The sequence below is a fragment of the Carcharhinus amblyrhynchos genome, chromosome 10 (genome assembly GCF_965287045.1).
Source record: "Carcharhinus amblyrhynchos chromosome 10, sCarAmb.v2.hapA, whole genome shotgun sequence".
NCBI classification, from domain to species: domain Eukaryota; kingdom Metazoa; phylum Chordata; class Chondrichthyes; order Carcharhiniformes; family Carcharhinidae; genus Carcharhinus; species Carcharhinus amblyrhynchos.
In genome coordinates this window covers 105,713,503-105,735,482 of record NC_137333.1, presented here as the reverse complement: position 1 = coordinate 105,735,482, position 21,980 = coordinate 105,713,503, and the positions used below count along the sequence as shown (strand labels likewise).

The 21,980-nt window shown below is 45.4% G+C and overlaps 2 protein-coding genes across 2 annotated transcripts in view; one reads left to right on the top strand and one right to left on the bottom strand.

Moving 5' to 3' along the window:
- The window catches only part of LOC145349245 (nuclear mitotic apparatus protein 1-like), a 108,483-nt gene extending 105,868 nt beyond the window's left edge, over window positions 1-2,615 (bottom strand). The window contains exon 1 of the mRNA XM_080197724.1: window positions 2,491-2,615. The gene's annotated coding sequence lies outside the window, so the exon portion shown is untranslated. The remainder of the gene's footprint in view (window positions 1-2,490) is intronic.
- Window positions 2,616-2,863: 248 nt separating this feature from the next.
- lrrc51 (leucine rich repeat containing 51) overlaps window positions 2,864-21,980 on the top strand; it is a 31,019-nt gene continuing 11,902 nt past the window's right edge. The window contains exons 1-3 of the mRNA XM_080197722.1: window positions 2,864-2,973; window positions 5,217-5,299; window positions 13,904-14,109. Of these exons, the coding sequence (XP_080053848.1) occupies window positions 2,879-2,973; window positions 5,217-5,299; window positions 13,904-14,109 (384 nt within the window). The 5' untranslated portion in view covers window positions 2,864-2,878. The remainder of the gene's footprint in view (window positions 2,974-5,216; window positions 5,300-13,903; window positions 14,110-21,980) is intronic.

Here is a 21,980-nt window from a genome sequence, read left to right as displayed (position 1 = left end):
GCCAAGTACTCATCCAGGTATGTTTTAAAGGATGAGAGGCATCCCACTTCCACCACCCTCTGAGTAAAAAAGGTTTTTCCTCATCCCCCGCTAAACCTCCCACCCCTCACTTTTAACTTGTGTCCACTTGTAACTGACCCTGCAACTAAGGAGAACAGCTGCTCCCTATCTATGCCCCTCAATCTTTAACATGTCAATCAGGTCACCCCTCAGTCTTCTCTGCTCCAGAGAAAACAACCCAAGTCTGTCCAACCTCTCTTCATAAATTAAATGTTCCATCTGAGGCAGCATCCTGGTGAATCTCCTCTGCGCACCCTCCAGTGCAATCAAATCCTTCCTATCATGTGGTGACCAGAACTGCACACAGTACTCCAGCTGTGGTCTCACCAAAGTTCTATACAACTCCATTGTTACTTCCCTGCTTTTGTATTTGTTTAACTTGAAGGCTGCTATAAAGAGAACAAGCACAGGACATTCTGAAGGGGTGGGTGGATAGAGGTTGTGATGCATAGAAACACAGAAGATAGGAGGAGGCTATTTGGCCCTTTAAGCCTGCTTCACCATTCATTACGATCATGCCTGATCAGCCAACTCAATAGCCTAATCCTGCTTTTTCCCCATAACCTTAGATTCCATTCACCTCAAGTGCTGTATCCAGCTGCTTCTTGAATACATTCAATGTTTTGGCATCAACTGCTTCCTGTGGTAATGAATTCCACAGGCTCACTGCTCTTTGGGTGAAGAAATGTCTCATCTCTGGCCTAAATGATTTACCCTGAATCCTCAGACTGTGACCCCTGGTTCTAGACTCCCCTACCATTGGAAACATCCTCACCTGCATCTATCCTATCTAGACCTGTTAGAATTTTTTAAGTCTCTATGGGATTCCCCCCCTCATTCATCTGAACTCCAGCAAAAACAATCCTAACTTCGTCAACCTCTTCTCATACACCAGTCCCACCATCCTGGAATCAGCCTGGTAAACCTTCACTGCACTCCCTCGAGAGCAATAACATCCTTCCCCAGAAAAGGAGATCAAATCTGCACACAGTATTCTAGGTGTGGCCTCACCAAGGCCCTGTATAGTTGCAACAACACATGCTTCTGTACTCAAAACCCCTCACAACGAAGGCCAATATACTTTCTTTACCCTCTGCTGCACGCTTACCTTCAGCAACTTGCGCACAAGGACATCCAGCTGCACCTTCCCTCTCCTAATTTACAGACATTGAGGTAGTAATCAGCTTCTTGTTTTTGCTTCCAAAGTGTATAACGTCACATTTATCCAAATTATTCTGCATCTGCTATTGATTAGATCCACTCACCTCACCCTTTTTGAATACTGGAGTGACATTAGCTACCCTCCAATCTGCAGGGACCATTCCAGAGTCTACAGAATCCTGGAAGATGCCCACCAATGCATTCACTATTTCTTAGATTCCTTTATTAAGATTCAGCACCCTAATCCCTGAATCAACTACTTTACCCTCCATCTTGATTAAAACAAAACTCTATCATGTTATGGTCGCTCACCTCCCAAGGGGTCTCACAGAGCTAGATTGGCAATTATTCTCTTCTCATTACACAGTACACAGTCTAAGATAGCCTTCTCTCTAGGAGTTGGTTCCTCCACACATTGTTCAAGCAAACCATCCCGTATACACTCCAGGAATTTCCCCTCTACGGCATGGTGGCTAATTTGATTTGTCCAATCTACATGCAGATTAAAAAATCACCCATGATCACCAATATTCCCTCATCACATGCATCAGTATCAATGACATGGGCAAGAAAAGGGATGAAATCCTGAAAAGCAAAATATAGGGAACTAGGAAATAAATTAAAAAGCAGGACCTCGACAGTAGTAATTGCAGGATTACTCCCAGTGCTGGCAAGATCAGGAATAGGAGGTTTGACCAGATGAATGCATGGCTGGAGTGTCAGCATAGGAGGGAGGGATTTGGATTCCTGAGGCATTGGGACGATTCTGGGAAAGATGAGGCCTGTACAAGTAGGATGGTTGCACAAGTAGGCTTACATTAACACCACAATGAAATTGCTGTAAAAAACCCCTAGCCACCACACTCCAGCACCTGCAATGGAGACATGAGAAGAAACATTTCACACAGTAAGTGGTTAGGATCTGGCATGTACTGTCTGAGAGTGTGGTGGTGACACATTCACACAGCGAGTGGTTTGGATCTGGAATGTACTGTCTGAGAGTGTGGTGGAGACAGGATCAATCCAGGCATTCAAAAACAAATTGGATAATTATCCGAAAAAGAAAGAATATACGGGGATAAAGTGGGCAAGATGAACTGCTGCTTTAGAGAGCCAACACAGACAGGGTGGGCCGAATGGCCTTCTCCCGCTGCTGTCACTGTAAATAGTGAGGCCTCAGTGGGGCAGGTTTTGGTCTGAATAATCTCCTCCCCCCTACAATCTTAACCCCTCACTTCACCGCAAGAGTAATTCGTCAATGCCTCTTACCGAGCGGGCAGCCCGGACCGGACTAAGACTAGGCCGCAGATCCTCGGCCTCTATTTTTTTGCGGCCTCCACACTCTGTCTCCGAGCGGCCTCAGCGGCTTTTCAAATCCCAGCCCCGCCTCCCCGCGCTGCGCCACCATTGGCCCAGATCGCGTCACGTGATCCCAACATCCGGGTTGTCGAGCCGGGCCCCGCCCCCCGGACATCCGGGCACTCAGACTGCGCGCGCCGCTGCTTCCCTCACGCTCCCAACCGCCCGGGGACGTCATCAACATCCGGGTACTAACCTGGTGTTGTGAGGCCGGTTGGAGGACAGCGTGATGACATAAAACGCAAAGGGGCGGGGATTGGGATTGGGAATTGGGAAAGTTAATACAGAGAAAGTGGCCATGGAATCGAAAATGGTGTCTCCAGATGTCGTGAGCTGGGTTGAGAACCTCATTGAGGAACCTGAAAATCCCTCAACTTCACGGAATATCACTGGGTGAGCGCCTCCTGGGGTTTGTCGACTCACTTTTAATTTCCTTTGTGAAGTAAAAGCGGTGCACGGAGAATACGGCGATTTTTTTAACCAAGTGTTTCGCACAGCCGGTTGGGGGTTGTAGTTCTTTCCCAGAATCCGTGGCTGGGCGGCACCGCGGACAGGACTACAACGCCCAGCGGGCATCGCGCGCCCAGGTTCCCCCCGTTGCCCCTGGCAACGCCATGATGCCGGTGCAGGCAGGTGAAGCTCCTGAGAGTGTCCCAGTGTGAAACACTGAAGAACAACATTCATGTTTCAGTTAGATATCTTACAGAATTCTGGACTCAACATTAATTTCACCAATTAAAAGCAGGACTGCCAAAGTTTAAGTTTATTTATTAGTGTCACAAGTAGTCTTACATTAACACTGCAGTGAAGTTGCTGTAAAAATCCCTAGTCGCCACACTCCGGCACCTGCTCGGAGAGGGAGAATTTAGCATGGCCAATGCACCTAACCAGCATGTCTTTTGGGAAGAAACTGGAGCACCCAGAGGAAACCAGTGCAGACACAGAGAGAATGCACAGACAGTCATCCAATCTGGGAATCAAACAGGGGTCCCTGGTGCCATGAGGCAACAGTGCTAACCACTGTGCAACCATGTTGGGGACCCTCAAGAAGTTGGAATCCTTTGAGAGTTGTGGGGTTGGAGGAGATTACAGTGATGGGGCAGAATGAGGCCATGGAAGGATTTGAGAGCAAAAATGACATTTTTGAAATCATGATGTGGAGATGCCAGCGTTGGACTGGGGTAAACGTAGTAAGCAGTCTCACAACATCAGGTTAAAGTCCAACAGGTTCATTTGGTAGCAAAAGTGGCATTTGCTACCAAATGAACCTGTAGGACTTTAACCTGGTGTTGTGAGTCCAATTTTGAAATCAACAGTTCTTACGCTTGCGACAATGATAGGAGTCTCCCAGATGGGCGATAGGTCTCCTGAGTGCAGCTTCTGACATCCTGTGAGAATCAATCCATGCCAACTGCATATATTCATAGAATGGTTACAGCACGAAGGAGGCCTTTCAGCCCATCATAGCTGTGCTTGCTCTCTGAAGGATCATTTCAGCTAGTACCATTTTTCATGTGTGTTTTCCTTGGCACTCTGGCTTGTACTCATCAACAATGTTCTTCTCTATAAACAGTATGCTTTGTATAGTGTGCAAGAAACAGTACTTTTCACTGTATACTAATACATGTGATAATAGTAAATCAAATCAATGTCTGCACTCTGCTACTCACCTTGTTAGTTATACAACAATTTCAATTCATTGGAGTGGATCAAAATTGTCTGGAAAGTCTGTTGTTCCTGATTTTTTGCGTGAGAGAGTGAGAAATTGGGATACATGAGAGAAAGACAAATTTGGGATTGGCTGAAGGCAGGAAGGTGCAGTGCAATCTGAGGGAACAAGAAATAACCTGGAAACTAGAGGGAGAGAAATATAAAGTACTGGAGATCATGTTAGAATAGAGATGCTGGAATAAAATTTATCCCTGGACTAGGAATCCAAAAAGCTAGACTAATGCTGTTGGCACATGGATTCAAAGCCCACTATGACAATGGTGAAATTTTAAATCAGTAAATTGATTTAGCTCAGTTGGTTAGATGGCTGGTTAGTTATGCGGAGCAATGCCAACAGATTGGGTTCAATTCCCATACTAGCTGAGGTTTTCGTGAAGGACCTACTTTCTCAACTTTACCCCTAGCCTGAGATGTGATAATCCTCAGGTTAAATCATTTGCAGTCAGCTCTTTCCCTCAAAGCCTGTGGTCATCTGGGACTATGTTGACTTTACCTTTAGTGGCAAGCTGGTCTTAGAAATGATGACCATGAAACGATTATCGATTGCTGTAGAAATTCATTCAATGGTGTCCTTACAGGAAGGAAATCTGTCGTAACCTTATCTGGCCTACATGTTACTCCATGTTGACTCTTAACTGCCTTATGAATTGACCGAGTGAGACTCTCAGTTCAAAGACAATTAGGGGTGGGAAAGTATCGCTGGCCTTATCAGCAGCGTCCACATCCCATAGAAAAATACAAAAATATCACCCACAAAGGTGGATAATACCATGAAATAAAATATAGAGGTCATATCCATCTGCCCTGCTTACATAAATGCAATGATCTCCCTTTCTCCTCCCTCTACCCTCCTACCTCTTTATTTGTACTGTAACCAGTAATTTCTTCACACTTTATTCCCACAGGTCCATTAATACAAAAGATTTCGATTCCATCTTGTATGGTCCAGTTGTGGATTATTCCTTCAGGAATCTGGAAACTTTATCGGGTGATGTGTCTATCTAAATCTTAACAAAAACACAACTTCATATTTTCAGCTGCCTTCCTGTTCATTTTCCTCATTAGAAATAGATACATACATAGAAATAGATACAGAATAGATGGGATCATAGAGAACACAAAGATGTTTGAGGTGATTTGGAGAATGTGTGCATAAATCTACAAAGCATGTTAGCAAGGCCTATGAGCTGCAGGTACAAGTAATTACACGAGAATGACATAAGGCAGGATTTTATGACCTCACTCAAGTGAGATTGGAAATTCCCGCCGAGGTCAATGGACATTTCCGTTGTCCACTCCTCACCCGCTCCAATTCCGTGGCGGGTGGGGCGGTAGGATTCCAGCAATAGTGATGATATCTGAGACCTGCCTTAAAAAGAAAGCTGATTGAATACTTATTGAAGTTTTTAGTAAAGATAGAGAAAGGAAGAATCTGAGGTCTGTAGCATTGTGGATAGTGCCTTTGCCTCTGAGCCAGAAGCTCTGTCTCAAGTTCAGGACTTGATGGCCAAACAAGGTGTGTTGATCAGGTGGCCAAACAGGTTGAGTATCAACCTGCAAATCTTTCAAACACATGCCAGTGACAGGTGGGAAGAGCAGGAGAGATTCCTATCAGCCAGACAATGGGAAGGAAATGGAGCCTCTATCACTATCCACAGCATCAGACTGTAGCATGCATCTAAAAGTATGAGTTCCCACAGTAACTCAGAACTCCTTGGAGGGGCCAATTAATTCAGTTGGCTGGACAGTCATTTGTGGATCATATTGGTGCCAACAGCACAGGGTTCAATCCCCATTCCAGCTGGAGCAAATTTGAGACCTATTTATCCTACCTGGGGCTGTGGTGGAGATTGTGTATTTCTTCTTCTTGCAAAAATCAGACTGAGCTTGAGTTCTCTGTGTAAGCTGAGCTGTATCCAGTCATATGACCATACCTGTCAATCAACCTAATAAAGCCTTACTCTGCAATCCCAGGGGAAAATATAAACCAACAGAACTCTGCATTAGGTCAGATTAAAACAAACACTGCATCAATTATGTTGCTTCAGTAACAGTAGAATGCTTCTACATACAAACAAAATGGCTCTGATAAAATGGAAGAGACTACTAAATACATGCAGCACAGAAACATAACTAAAATATGTTTTTTAAAAGCATATTATTGTCACACCAGTAATACAGAGTTTCATAGCTGGACAATCGTATTCATTATTGAGTGATAGCCAAAGAAGAAGAACTGCATTAGTAAACTAGAGGCCCAGGCGTTCCATTTACACCTTTTCTAGCGACATCTTCGTTTCTTGTCCCACTGTCATCGCTTTTTGCCTCCTACAATCATCTCTTTTGTCATGTGATCTCTCCCACCTTCCATCCTGGCACAGACCATTTGCTTTGTTCTTTCCTCCCTATGTGTCTGCCCTACCTGATGCTGTTCCATATGCCAGCAGGTTTCACTGGCATGGGCAGTGGCAACCTTGAGATGTCACCTGATCCATTAATCATGTAAATATGTTTGCTAAAGAGCTCAATCAGAACTCTTTAAAAGACATATTTTGGTTTTGATGGCGTTGCCTGGGCTTCATGAATTATCTGGGCAGACTAGGTGAATGCAGGGGTCATAATCTGAAGACGTGGGGTAAACCTGTTAGGACTGAATTGAGGGGAAATCTCTTCACCTGGAGAGTGGTGGGCCTGTGGAATATGCTGCCACAGAAAGTAGTTGAGGCCAAAAATGTTTTCAAGAACAAGTTAGAGATCCCTGTATGGGTGTGGGGGATCAAGGGATATGGGGAGGGCATGGGCAGGCAGGATCAGGCTGTAGAATAGGATGATCATCATGATGATACTGAATGGCACAGCAGACTCAGAGGGCTGAATGGCCAACTCCTACTTTCTATGTTTGTATGTCAAGTTTTGGTAATGGTATGAAGGCACCACCCCCCACCATTACAAAACATAACAATTTACAATACATATTCACATCTAGTTGCCATTACATAAATGTTTAGAATTGATGAATCTCTGAGTCTCTAAAACACTGAGATAATCTGCTGGTGCACCCAGACTTATAACGGGAACCCTATCAGGAGGTTTCTTTAATGACTCAGTGATCTACCGGCTTGTCATTCTTGGATGTTGTTCCAGGTTCCATTTGTGATCTAGTCCTTGATCCAGTCGGATTTCACTGTAACTGAGGAGCTGGAATGGATTTCATTTGTCCTCGATTACGTCTCTCCATTGTGCCTTTGTATGTCATGACTTCATCGGATCTTGGTTCTGAACAAATCCCCATCACATCGACAGGTTGCCATGTATCTTCTGGAGAATCCTGGATGTGAACTTGTTGTCCCAACTGTAAACTTGGCACTTCTAAACCTGCATTTTTAGTATGCACATTAGCAATTTTCTCTTGCAGATTTGGAAGTTGCTTTCTAATTTCTGAGAGAATAGAGTGGTAAATTGGTGCACCCTGGTCTGCTAAACATGAGATCTGCCAGTGGTGAAACAGAATCACAGAATGGCTTCCTTCTGCACTGTAGTAATTCAGCTCATTGAGTCTGTACTGATTCTCCAATCTCCTATCCAGGCCCTATCCCCTTGACCCACGCAATGAGGGGCAATTTAGCATGGCCAATCAACCTAACCTGCACATCTTTGGAGTGTGGGAGGAAACCGAAGCACCTGGAGGAAACCATGCAGACACGAAGAGAACATACAAACTCTACACAGACAATCACTCACAACTGGAATCAAATGTGGGTCCCTGACGCTGTGAGATAGCAGTGCTAACCACTGTGCCAAGTAGTTGAACCTGAAGATGTCGATCTCAGATGTAACGATGCAATGTGTAGATCTTGCTTGGTCTGTCTACATTTAGAATTCGGGATTTCACCTTCCTGAATTATTTGTATAGATAGCCCATTAGTAATAATAATAAGTCATGTGATGATATTCCACTTCTCATATACATTCTAAAATTGCAGACTGTTCTCCATAATCATCTCTCTGGGCACACCAAGTAAACTGAAAATAGCATTTAGTGTGTGCAGCAATTATGCTTGTACAATTATGTATTGTGCAATTGTCAAATAATGGGGTACTTGGTATGTATTTGACAATGAAATCAGTGCCATGGACAGGAAAGAAATTGGATGCGATTTTGAATAAAGGGCAGATAAGAATTTCGTATGGAATGAGTATTTCTTGTGCTGATTTGGCATATGCTCAGATGACAAGTTCAATGTCATTGTTCGTACCTGGCCAGTGGATTGTCTCGGCAGCGAGACTTCCCATCCAATCAGTGTCCATGTGAGAGAGATGAAGTTGTTGAAGAATATTCCCGCCACAAAGATTCCAACATAATCACCTTGCCTGTCTTTACAGTGAGTCATTGGGAGATGTCTAGCTTGTCCAGTAAGCCCAAAATAGTCTCATGTGCCTGTGGACATGCTGAATTGTATTCGGCCATCCTTCAGTGATGGTTTTCCACGGTTTCTGTGGTGTAGACTCTTCTGCCATTTCTTCTTGTAGCTGCTGGTATTTGCATTGGAGAACATGGTTAACTTGTAGGTCTATGGATATATCTTCTGCTTTAGCTGAGTTAAGCAATCTGCTAAATGTATCCAATCTGATCCTCAGGTTACCTGGCTTGTGCTGAATCTCAGTCATAACTTTGAATCTTTGTCAAGAGATGTTGCAATCTTGGTGGTGTGCTGATTAATGGTTTTCACCAAATCATTTCCAGTGACTTATGGTTGGTTTTTACCACAAATCATTTGCCAAATAGATGGGTATGAAAATACATGATTCCAAACACTAAGGCTAATGTTTCCCACTCAATATTGGAGTGGTTGGATTACATTACAAACAGAGAATTGGAAGCAAGTACAGTTTGTTTGTATTTTTGTTGAATGCATGCTCCCACGTCTTTCTATCAGGCATCTATTCTCCTGGATGATTGTCTCTCTGGAATTGAAATATTGCAATATTGGTGTTTCTGATAACTGCATCAGTGCTTCGAGGAAGTATTGGTGGTCTTTGTGCCACAAGAAAGTTATGCTCTTTCTCAACGATTCCTTAGTTTTGAAGATTTCTGAGCGAAATTGGGAATGTATGGGGACAAGAAATTAAAGCGACCCAGACACCTTTTAAGATCACCCTGTGTTGATCGTTACTTTTTCTGGTCCGATTTTATAATTTTGTTTGACTCTGTCTTGCTAACGATTTGTCCTACACCCTGGTCACTTACCTGTCTCAATTAAGGTAACTCGGCTGCTGTTCTTCTCAACACACTCATGGAACTGACAGGCTCAGCACTGTAATCTCACAAGGGACCCATCTGTTTACTAACATTGTGTCTTCACAGCATTTATATGCAATCACCACATTTCGATTTTAACACTCTCCGACACTACAAACTCATTGCGTTCTGACCAAAACATGGAGTCGTAGAGTCATTGAGATTTACAGCATAGAAACAGGTCCTTCAGTCCAACTTGTCCATGCCACCCACTTTTTACCATTAAGCTAGTCCCAAATGCCCACGTTTGGCCCGTACAACAACCTTGTGCAACAACCTACCATGCGGTACCATGTCAAAGACCTTGCTAAAGTCCATGTAGACAACATCGACTGCACTGTCCTCATCTACCTTCTTGGTTACCCCTTCAAAAAACTCAAATCAAATTTGTGAGATGTGATTTTCCACTCACAAAGCTATGCTGACTGTCCCTAATCAGTCCTTGCATCTCTAGATGCCTGGGGGTCCTGTCTCTCACGATACCTTCTAACAACTTACCCACTACAGATGTTAGGCTCACTGGTCTGCATTGCCAGGCTTTTCCTTGCAGCCTTTCTTAAACGTTTCCCACCCTTCAATCTTCAGGCACCTCATCTGTGGCTGTCAATGATTCAAATATCTCTGCTCGGGAACCTGCAATTTCCTCCCTAGCTTCCCACAACATCCTGGAATACACTTCATCAGGTCCTGCAGATTTATTTACCTTTTTGCGTTTTAGGACTTCGAGTACACCTCCGTTATAATATGTACACTCCTCAACACATCACTATTTATTTCCCCAAGTTCCCTAACATCCATGCATTTCTCAACAGTAAATGCTGATGAGAAATATCCATTTAGGATCTCACCCATCTCTTGTAGATCCGTACATAGGAGGCTTTATTCTCTTCCTAGTTATTCTTTTCCCCATTATGTATTTATAGAAGTTCTTTGGATTCTCTTTGACTTATCCGAAAAAGCAATCTTCTGTCCCCTTTTTGCCCACTTGGAGGATTGTCTCATGCCATGTAGCACGATCTAAGGAGATTCCATGTCATACCTGCACTTAATCTTGTTGCCAGGCTGTGTGACCACTGCTGAACACCATGGCACATAGTGATAATTGTATAAAGGCACGAATCACCATTGGGTAAGCAGAGGTTCATATATTAAGACTAGACAAGAACTGATATGTATGGATAGAAAGCTTGAAGGCATCTGAGCTGTGATGTGTTCTGCTCACAGGCAAAAGTGAGACTAAAACTGGGTTGCATGACTTGCATTCTTTCTAATGATGTCACATTGCTATCCCTTAAAGGTATATTAAAACTGACACACAGACTCCACATTCCACTGGAATCTGCTGTCAAAAAAGGAGCTACCTTGAGATGGCTGAGAACAAATGCCACGGGAGACTGGGACTCTCCAGGGAAATGGCCAAAAAAGCTTGTGCCCTCATCACCAGAGACCTCACAACACTCATGCCATGCCATGCCAGTAGCCATTGAAATCACTGCGGTTTTGAACTTCTTCATTTCTGGTTCCTTCTAAAGACCAGCCGCGGATTTGGCTTCCCAAAAGCCTGATGCACACCACTGCATCTCACAGGTCATTGATGTTCTGTTTCTGAGAGCTGGACAATACATGCAATTCCAGGCCACCAGGGCCTTGCAGGCACACAGGACTTTGGGATTTGCTTCCAGTTGTGGATCATCATTGATTGCACTCACAATTTCATCAAACCGCTCAATGCGATTCAGCAACAGGAGGGATTCATGCACTCAATGTTCATCTGCTGTGTGACCACATCAAGGGTTTCCTCCATGTGTGCACTTCCTTGACAGCTACCCTGACGCCTTCATTGCCCATCAGTCCAGGCTGCTGAAGCTCTTCATTCTGACATCCAAATCTGTAGATGGATTTGAGGGGACAAAGGATATCCCTTTGAAGAGCTGGTTACTTACCCCTTGACAAGAGTCAGAGGCATAGTGGTTATACAACTGAAGCCAGTTGCTCACTAGAAGTTCTACTGAGCAGGCCATTGGGCTTTTAAAGATGCCTTTCTGGTGCCTGGAATGTCTGCATGGATCTCACTTGTTGTGCTGGACAACTGTGCTCTCCATAATATGATCCTCCAGAGAGATGTGCACCTTCAAGTCAAGCAGTACTCCAACTGTACAAGGAGGTGGTCCGGTTCACCTCGGGATTCTATCTCATCAGGATGTCATCAATGTCAGGGATCATCTGATTCCAGAATGATTCGCGTTAACTCCTTTGACCCAGGAGAAACGACAGTCTCCAACTCGCCCTACACTGCCTGTGCTAACACTGTCATTTAAGGACAAGGACCTCGGGGTCCTTGTGCATGAGTCGCAAAAACCCAGCCTGCAGGTGCAGCAGGTGGTCAGGAAGGCTAATGGGATACTGGCCTTCATAGCGAGGGGGATTGAATATAAAAGTAGGGAGGTCTTGCTGCAGCTGTATAGGACATTGGTGAGGCCGCAGCTGGCGTACTGTGTGCAGTTTTGGTCGCCGCACTTACGCAAGGATATTTTGGCCTTGGAGGGAGTGCAGAGGAGGTTTACTAGGCTGATACCGGAGTTGAGGGGGTTGAGCTATGAGGAGAGGCTGAATAAACTAGGCTTGTACTCGTTAGAGTTTAGAAGAATGAGGGGAGATCTGATTGAGATGTATAAGATGATGAATGGGATAGATAGGATAGAGGTGGAAAGACTCTTCCTGCTCAGAAAGGACAGTAGGACTAGAGGGCACAGCCTCAAGATAAAGGGGGGGCGGTTTAGAACGGAGTTGAGGAGGAACTTCTTCACTCAAAGGGTGGTGAATCTCTGGAATTCTCTGCCCGTTGAAGTGGTGGAGGCTGCCTCGCTAAATATTTTTAAGACGCGGGTTGATGGGTTTTTGATAAGCGAGGGGATTAAGGGTTATGGGGAGAGGGCGGGAATGTGGAACTGAGCCACGACAGATCAGCCATGATCTTATTGAATGGCGGGGCAGGCTCGAAGAGCTAGATGGCCTACTCCTGCTCCTAGTTCTTATGTTAAGACACGGCCTAGAACATGCAAACTCTTCCTACTAATGAAGGGGATATATTTGCCCAGGGATTTCGTGATCATCAACAGGGAATCATTCTCTGCGTCATTATTTCATCCCTCTTTTGTCCCACCATTAATAAAATAATGTTTAAACCATTGGCTTTGTTTCTATTTTAAGTGATGCTCATTGAGACAAAGAGTGCACAATCACAGGTAGGAAACTCCCCAGTGATGCATTCTAGCCCAAGCAGTGGCCTCTGCACTCAAATACTTCCACACACAGCTTTTTTTGTGGCATTGGAGAAAGTGGATGCAAGCTGTTCTCTTGCCTCAGCTTGGGGATGAGATGCACATGGCAGTTGTCCTTTTTGTGGAGGTGTCAATGGGGGTAATCTCTCCCAGAGGCTGCTGCACCTGCAATATTACAGAGGCAGCTTCTGTCATTGCACTGATGCTGCCATAGTCAGGAACAAGGAGGCTGATGATGATGGTGGTGCCATGCAAAAGATGACCCCCCTTTCTCCTTCCTGACTGCTTCACACATTGGCAGGTGCTTTGGATGGCTGGAAGGAGTGACGAACAGGGCTGCAATTAGCATTCCTGCAAGACTTTGGTACCATCAGTCCCAATGATGAGTCAAGGCTACAGAAAATGGAGCGGCGTGTGAGAATGTCGGTGCACATTTTCTGCAAGTGCTGTCACATCCAGCTCTAAGAGGCTGGCCACTCTTACAGCCCTGAGCAATAGTGACATGAGCTACATGGCCTCCTCCATTCTAAATCCATCATGGTGCATTACCTCAAAAGAATTCTAAGCTGTGGGAGCACATTGGTAGTTGCTGGTCTGGGTAGAGGCTCCTTCACTTTGACTCCTGAAGCCCTGCAGTGGTCTGGCTCAGCAAGGCTGTATCTGACCTCCATCCTCTGAGGGACGATTTCACAGCTGCCCTTTCTCTGGCACCTTCTCTGCTGATAAGGGTCTTGTTCATCACCCAGTGCCACCCTATCTAGTTTATTGGGAATCACCAGGGAGAGTAGGATTAGCTTAGAATTAGGGTTGGGGGGGGAACGGAGTTGCACATTAGGATTAGTTTGGGATTGACATTCAGCCTATGTTCTGTGGAGAGAGAGTAGGCAACATATTTGGACTTCATCATTGCAATCTGTGCTGCAAAATAACATGCAAACTGATAATTAGCTAGTCGCTGATGTATTTCCAGGACAATTAGTCTCCTTTTTAACTGTTTCTCTACATTATGCAGACTGTGTTAAACTGAGTCCTCGCACTGGCCTCCGACCAAACGAATATACAGAGGACAAGAAGCTGAAGAGCTGCTCCTTGCGTCTGAGTCACAACCGGCTGTCTGAATTGAGCGGACTGGATCAGCTGATTGCTGCCTTGTTTGTGCAACCTGCCCGTTTGTTCTGGATTGACCTCGCCTTCAATATCCTGACCAACATTGACCCTGTAGGTTCTGGGCTGCTGCTGGGCTGTGTTTTGTTGCAGTGAAATCTATCCACCTTTCCCTGCTCTCCCTGCACCCCTCCTCCTCCTCCCTCCCTTGCTGCTTCTCAACATCAGTCAAGGAGACCAGCTTCACAGTTGCCTGGTTTCATTCTTGACTTTCAAATCAGAGCCAGAGAATCACATACAATGGCTCCTTTTCTTGCTCCCGTACCATTACCTCTGGTGTCCTCCAAGGTTCTATCCTATTCCTCACCTATATCAATTTCTGTACACAAGCAGCTCTGCCACACCACCATCTCTCTCAACTTTTCTGTTGTCACTAAAATATCAAGAGTACTTATCTGACATCCAGTACCAGATAAGCAGAAATTTCCTCCAATTATCAGTAACACTGAAACCATTAACTTTAGTGACCACGTTGGAGAGAGTACAGAGGAGAGTGACAAGAATCACTGCAGAGCTAAAGGACTGTAGCTCTGAGGCTGGTCTGAGGCAGTGAGACTGTTTTCCTTGGAGCAAAGATCAAGAGGTGACTTGATAGAGCCTGAGGATTATGGACAGGGTAAATAGTGAGAAACTGTTCACTCTCAAGAGCACCAAGAATTAGAGGGCACAGATTCAAAATAATTGGCAAAAGGAGCATTTTCTTACATCTAAAGAACATTTGGAGTCTGGAACAAACTTCCTAAGAGGAACAGCCAAGTTCAATCCAGGTATTCATAAGGGAATTGGATTGCTATCTGGAAAGTAAGAATGTGCAAGGTTATGGGGATAAGGCAGGACAGTGAGACTAAGTAGACTGCTGTTTGAGAGAGCCACTGCAGATTCAATAGGCTGATTGGCCTCCTGCACTGTAAAGATTTTGCGGTTCTGTTTCAAACTCCCATTTGCTAATTACCAGCTTCTTCCATCTCCCTGACAACTGTTTTAAGATTAAGCCAGTCTGTTCACTTGCTTCACGTCACATTTAACACAAAGACGAGCTTCCAAATTGAGACGTATAAGATGATGAATGGGATGGATAGGATAGAGGTGGAGAGGCTCTTCCCGCTCAGAAAGGACAGTAGGACTAGGGGGCACAGCCTCAAGATAAAGGGGGGGACGGTTTAGAACGGAGTTGAGGAGGAACTTCTTCACTCAAAGGGTGGTGAATCTCTGGAATTCTCTGCCCGTTGAAGTGGTGGAGGCTGCCTCGCTAAATATTTTTAAGACGCGGGTTGATGGGTTTTTGATAAACGAGGGGATTAAGGGTTATGGGGAGAGGGCGGGAATGTGGAACTGAGACACGACAGATCAGCCATGATCTTATTGAATGGCGGGGCAGGCTCGAAGGGCTGGATGGCCTACTCCTGCTCCTATTTCTTATGTTCAAATATGTATTTGTGCTATCACTAATTCTCTCTACTTCCATCTGCTGTAACATTGTCAGACATCACCACTATCTCTTATCTCACTTGTTGCTCCAAGCTTCCTTTACTTGGCGATCCAGCACTCTGTATTAGCCTCCCACACTCTACACTCTGTAAATTCAGGTCATTCAAATTTCTGCTGCTCATGTTCTAAAGACACCAAATCCCATTCACCTATCACTTGCTCTGATCCACATTGCCTCTCAGTCCAGCAGTGCCTTGATTTTAAAATTCTCATCCATGTTTTCAAATCCCTCTTTAGGCATATCTTTCCTTATCTCTGTCATCTCCTCCGAGATCTCTGCACTCATCTGATTTTGGCCTCTTGAGCATCCTTGATTTCAATAATGCCACCATTGACAGCTGTGCCTTAATCTGCCTGGGATTCCCTCTCTAAAATCTCTCTGATTCTCTTTCCTAACTTAAATCACTTAAAACCTGCTTCACTCATCATTTTGGTCACCTTCCTTCTGTTCTGTATTTTGGGTTTAGAATCATAGAATCCTACAGTGCAGAAGGAGGCCGTTCGGCCCATCAAGTCTGCACCGACCACAATCACATCCAGGCCCTTTCCCATAATCCCTTGCATTTACCCTAGCTAGTCTCGCTGACACTCAGGGACAATTTAGCATGGCCAATCCACCTAACCCGCACATCTTTGGACTGTGAGAGGAAACCGGAGCATCTGGAGGAAACCCACGCAGACACGGGAAGAACATGCAGACTCCACACAGATAGTGACCCAAGCCGGGGATTGACCCCAGGTCTCTGCCATTGTGAGACAGCAGTGCAAATCACTGTGCCACCCCAATCATTATGACCTTCCTGTAAAGTATCTTAATTGTTGCTGTAACGACTCTCCAACTCTAGGAACTCTGTGTTGCTCCCATTCCACCCTCTTCTATAAACCAGACTTCAGTCATTCCATAACTCGTGGCTATGCCTCACTCGGTCATTTGCTTTCCATTTGATAGCAGCCCAGTGAAGTACCTTAGGAAGTTTTACAAAATTAAAGACACAATATGAATGCATTAATAAGAACATAAGAAATAGGAGCAGGAGTAGGCTATCCAGCCCTTCGAGCCTGCCCCGCCATTCAATAAGATCATGGCTGATCTGAAGTGGATCAGTTCCACTTTCCTGCTTTCTCCCCATTACCCTTAATTCCCCTGTGTATCAGAAACCCGTTTACCTGTGACTTAAATATATTTAGTGAGGTAGCCTCCACCCTTTGCACAGAGAATTCCAGAGATTTACCGCCCTTTGAGTGAAGAAGTTCCTCCTCAACTCTGATCTAAACTGTCCACCCCCCCCCTTATCTTGAGGCTGTGCCCTCTAGTCCTGCTATCCTTTCTAAGCGGGAAGAATCTCTCTACCTGGATTAGTAAATTTGCTGATGACACCAAAGTCGGAGGTGTGGTAGATTGTGAGGAAGGGTGTCGTAGTTTGCAGGGTGACTTAGACAGGTTGCAGAGCTGGGCTGAGAGGTGGTGGATGGAGTTTAATGCGGAGAAGTGTGAGGTAATTCACTTTGGTAGGAATAACAGATGTGTCGAGTAGAGGGCTAACAGGAGGACTCTGAATAGTGTGGATGAACAGAGGGATCTAGGTGTATGTGTATATAGATCCCTGAAAGTAGGGAATCAAGTAGATAAGGTTGTTAAGAAGGCATACGGTGTCTTGGCGTTTATTGGTAGGGGGATTGAATTTAGGAGTCGCAGTGTCATGTTGCAACTGTACACAACTCTGGTGCGGCCACACTTGGAGTATTGTGTGCAGTTCTGGTCCCCACATTATAGGAAGGATGTGGAGGCATTGGAGAGGGTGCAGAGGAGGTTTACCAGGATGTTGCCTGGTATGGAGGGGAGGCCCTATGAGGAGAGACTGAGGGATTTGGGGTTGTTTTCGCTGGAAAGAAGGCGGCTAAAAGGGGATCTTATTGAAACATATAAGATGATTAGAGGTTTAGATAGGGTGGATAGTGATAGCCTTTTTCCTCGGATGGAGAAAGCTAGCACGAGGGGGCATGGCTTTAAATTAAGGGGGGGGTAGTTATAGGACGGATGTCAGGGGTAAGTTCTTTACCCAGAGGGTGGTGAGGGATTGGAATGCCCTGCCTGCTGCGGTTGTAAATGCGCCTAGTTTGGGGGCGTTTAAGAGATCTGTGGATAGGTTTATGGATGAAAAGGGATTGGTTTAGGTTAGAGGGTCATTGTTTTTTAACTGGTCGGCGCAACATCGTGGGCCGAAGGGTCTGTTCTGTGCTGTAATGTTCTATGTTCTACCGCTACCCTATCTATCCCCTTCATTATCTTATACGTCTCTATAAGATCCCCCCTCAGCCTTCTAAATTCTAACGAGTACAGACCCAGTCTACTCAATCTCTCTTCATAGGTTAACCCCCTCATCTCCGTTATCAGCCTAGTGAACCTTCTCTGCACTCCCTCCAAGGCCAATATATCCTTCCACAAGTGCGGCGATCAAAACTGCACACAGTACTCCAGCTGCGGCCTCACCAGTACCCTGTACAGTTGCAGCAAGACCTCCCTACTTTTATATTCTATCCCCCTCGCTATAAAGGCCAGAATTCCATTCGCCTTCTTGATCACCTGCTGCACCTGCAGACTGGGTTTTTGCGACTCGTGCACAAGGATCCCCAGGTCCCTCTGCACCGTAGCATGCTGCAGCTTTTCGCCTTTTAAATAATAATCCCTCCTACTATTATATCTACCAATGTGGATAACCTCACATTTGCTAACATTATATTCCATCTGCCAGGTCCTCGCCCACTCGCTCAGCCTATCCAAATCTCTCTGCAGACTTTCCACACCTTCCACGCAATTTGCTTTTCCACTCATCTTTGTGTCATCAGCAAATTTCGTCACCCTACACTCAGCCCCCTCCTCCAGATCATCTATATAAATGGTAAACAGTTGAGGCCCCAGCACCGATCCCTGTGGCACTCCACTAGTCACCAACTGCCAACCAGAATAGCACCCATTGGGGGTCTGGTTAGCTCGGTTAGCTCATCAGCGAGCACGTAACCCACAGTAATGAGAAATGCACTCAATTCCAGCTGAGGTAGACACGGGGTCTGCTCCTCACCCTTCCCAGAGTAAAGGATCTAGGCAATTTGCTGGCTCAGCAATCAATTGCCAAGGACCAGCCTTCAGACAGAGAACTCGATGATAAATGCAATACCCTTTCTGACCCTACACTGACTCAAATTTGAGACAATATCACTCTGATGATTAGGTGACTTGATTGGCACCATGTGCACCAAAAAAGGGTTTTATGCACTCGGATCACCCCTTTCTGATTGGCATTCTAAAACTCTGTCACAGAATCCAATTGGAGTTTTTGCCACTTTCAGATTGGCTTGTCGAGTTGATCTGAACTACTGCACTAGCCAATGGTGTTTCTAACAATGCTGTTCTTCCACAGTACAAAAACATACAGTGCAGGAGGCAGTTCAGCCCATTGTACCTGTGCAGCCCTTTGAAAGGCCAATCTAGTTATTCCCACACTTTCCTCATTGCCCTGCAATTATTTTCCTTTTAACTATGTATCCAGCTCCTTTTCGGAAGGTATTATTGAATTAGATTCCACAGCCCTTGCAGGCAGCACGTTCCAGATCAAAATCATCTGCTGTCTTAATGAAAAATTCCCCTCTTGTCCTGTCTGGAAAAAGTGAGCTCCTAATTGTCTGTAGGCTTGTTTCCCAAATGCCAGCAAACCTTCTACCCACCTCCCCCCCCCCGCCAATTATGACTGTTCTGCAATATTACTGTACTGAGAGTGTAGAGTTCACTGTGAACTGGCTGGAGGGATGTTCAGGTACTTGGTGATGGTTGGATTAACATTGCTGAAATCGAGAGCAAGTCCTTCTGATGAATAGAGTCTGGCTGCCTCGATCCACTCTACAGCCAGCAGATACAAGTCCTGTAATAGTGCCTTGGCTTGGGAGGTTTGATGGGGACAGTGTAGAGGGAGCTTTTCTCTGTATCTAACCCCGTGCTGTACCTGGCCTGGGAGTGTTTGATGGGGGACAGTGTAGAGGGAGCTTTTCTCTGTATCTAACCCCGTGCTGTACCTGTCCTGGGAGTGCTTGATGGGAACTGTAGAGCGAGTTTTACTCTGTATCTAACCCCATGCTGTATTTGTCCTGGGAGTGTTTGATGGGAACAGTGTAGAGGGAGCTTTACCCTGTATCTATCCGTGTGCTGTACCTGTCCTGGGAGTGTTTGATGGGAACAGTGTAGAGGGAGCTTTACTCTGTATCTAACGCTGTGCTGTACCTGTCCTGGGAGTGTTTGGCGGGAACAGTGTAGAGGGAGCTTTATCCTGTATCTAACTCCGTGCTGTACCTGTCCTGGGAGTGTTTGATGGGGGGACAGTGTAGAGGGAGCTTTACTCTGTATCTAACCCCATGCTGTACCTGTCCTGGGAGTGTTTGATGGGGACAGTTTAGAGAGAGCTTTACCTTCCAAATAACCATACCTCTGTTGATTTCCAGAACTCTGGTTTAAATGCTGTTAGTGAACATAATCAAAAATTTTTTGTTTAGAAATGCAGATGGTCGGGAAACGTCCCTCTTCACTGCATCAATATTCCTCAATTTCAGCCCAAAATTGATGAGAAAACAAATTCAATGAAAGCCTTTCATTTAGTTAGCACTTTTCACATCCCTTACTCCTGCTACCTTGTAGTCAGTATTAAAATGTAGGAAACAAGGCAGCAAATTTGACCACAGCAAGCTACCACAAATAGCAATGTGATAGTAATGGATAATTTGATTTTGCCTTGCTGAGTGATGAATAACTATTGGTCTAAAGACCAGTGAGAACTCCCTGCTTTACCATCTTTTATGCCCTTGCTTATGTTCATCTGAAAGACAGCAGTACCAACAGTGCAGCACTCTCTCAGTATTGCTCTGAGTATATAGGATTATGGGCTCAACTCTGTGAAATGTGACTTGAACCCACAGCACTCTAATTCAGAGGCATGGCTGGCGGCTGTATTTAAAGAACTGGAATAAGAACATAAGAACATAAGAAATAGGAGCAGGAGTAGGCCATCTAGCCCTTCGAGCCTGCCCCGCCATTCAATAAGATCATGGCTGATCTGTTGTGGCTCAGTTCCACTTTCCCGCCCTCTCCCCATAACCCTTAATCCCCTCTCTTATCAAGAACCCATCAACCCGCTTCTTAAAAATATTTAGCGAGGCAGCCTCCACCACTTCAACGGGCAGAGAATTCCAGAGATTCACCACCCTTTGAGTGAAGAAGTTCCTCCTCAACTCCGTTCTAAACCGCCTCCCCTTTATCTTGAGGCTGTGCCCCCTAGTCCTACTGTCTTTTTTGAGCGGGAAGAGTCTCTCCACCTCTATCCTATCCATCCCATTCATCATCTTATACGTCTCAATGAGATCTCCCCTCATTCTTCTAAACTCTAACGAGTACAAGCCTAGTTTATTCAGCCTCTCCTCATAGCTCAATCCCCTCAACTCCGGTATCAGCCTAGTAAACCTCCTCTGCACTCCCTCCAGGGCCAAAATATCCTTGCGCAGGTGCGGCGCCCAAAACTGCACACAGTACTCCAGCTGCGGCCTCACCAATGCCCTATACAGCTGCAGCAAGACCTCCCTACTTTTATATTCAATCCCCCTCGCTATGAAGGCCAGCATCCCATTCGCCTTCCTGACCACCTGCTGCACCTGCAAGCTGGGTTTTTGCGACTCATGCACAAGGACCCCGAGGTCCCTCTGCACCGTCACCTGCTGCAGTTTTTCGCCACGTAAGTAATAGTCCTTCCTACCATTCTTCCTACCAAAGTGGACCACCTCACACTTGCCAACATTAAATTCCATTTGCCATTTCCTGGCCCATTCGCCCAGCCTATCTAGATCCTTCTGCAGACTCTCCACACCCTCCGCACAATTTGCCTTTCCCCCAATCTTGGTGTCATCAGCAAATTTCGACACCCTGCACTCGGTTCCCTCCTCCAGATCATCTATATAAATGGTAAATAGCTGAGGCCCCAGCACCGACCCCTGGGGCACCCCACTAGTCACCAACCGCCAATCCGAATAGTACCCATTGACCCCCACTCTCTGCCTCCTATTTGACAACCAATCCTCTATCCACGCTAACACCCTACCCCCAACTCCATGTCCCCTGACCTTCTGCAATAATCTCTTGTGAGGTACCTTGTCAAATGAGCACATTGAATGAACTGGTAATGTTTGAATATAAAATGAATCTGCCGGCTCACTGGAAAAGAGAGGTTGAGGGGCAACCTGATAGAAGTCTACAAGATTATGAGGGGTATGGACAGAGTGGATAGTCAGAAGCTTTTTTGTACAGTGGAAGAGTCAGTTACTAAGGGGAATAGGTTTAAGGTGCGAGGAGCAAGGTTTAAAGGAGAGATATGAGGCAAGTTTTTTTTTTTACACAGAGGGTG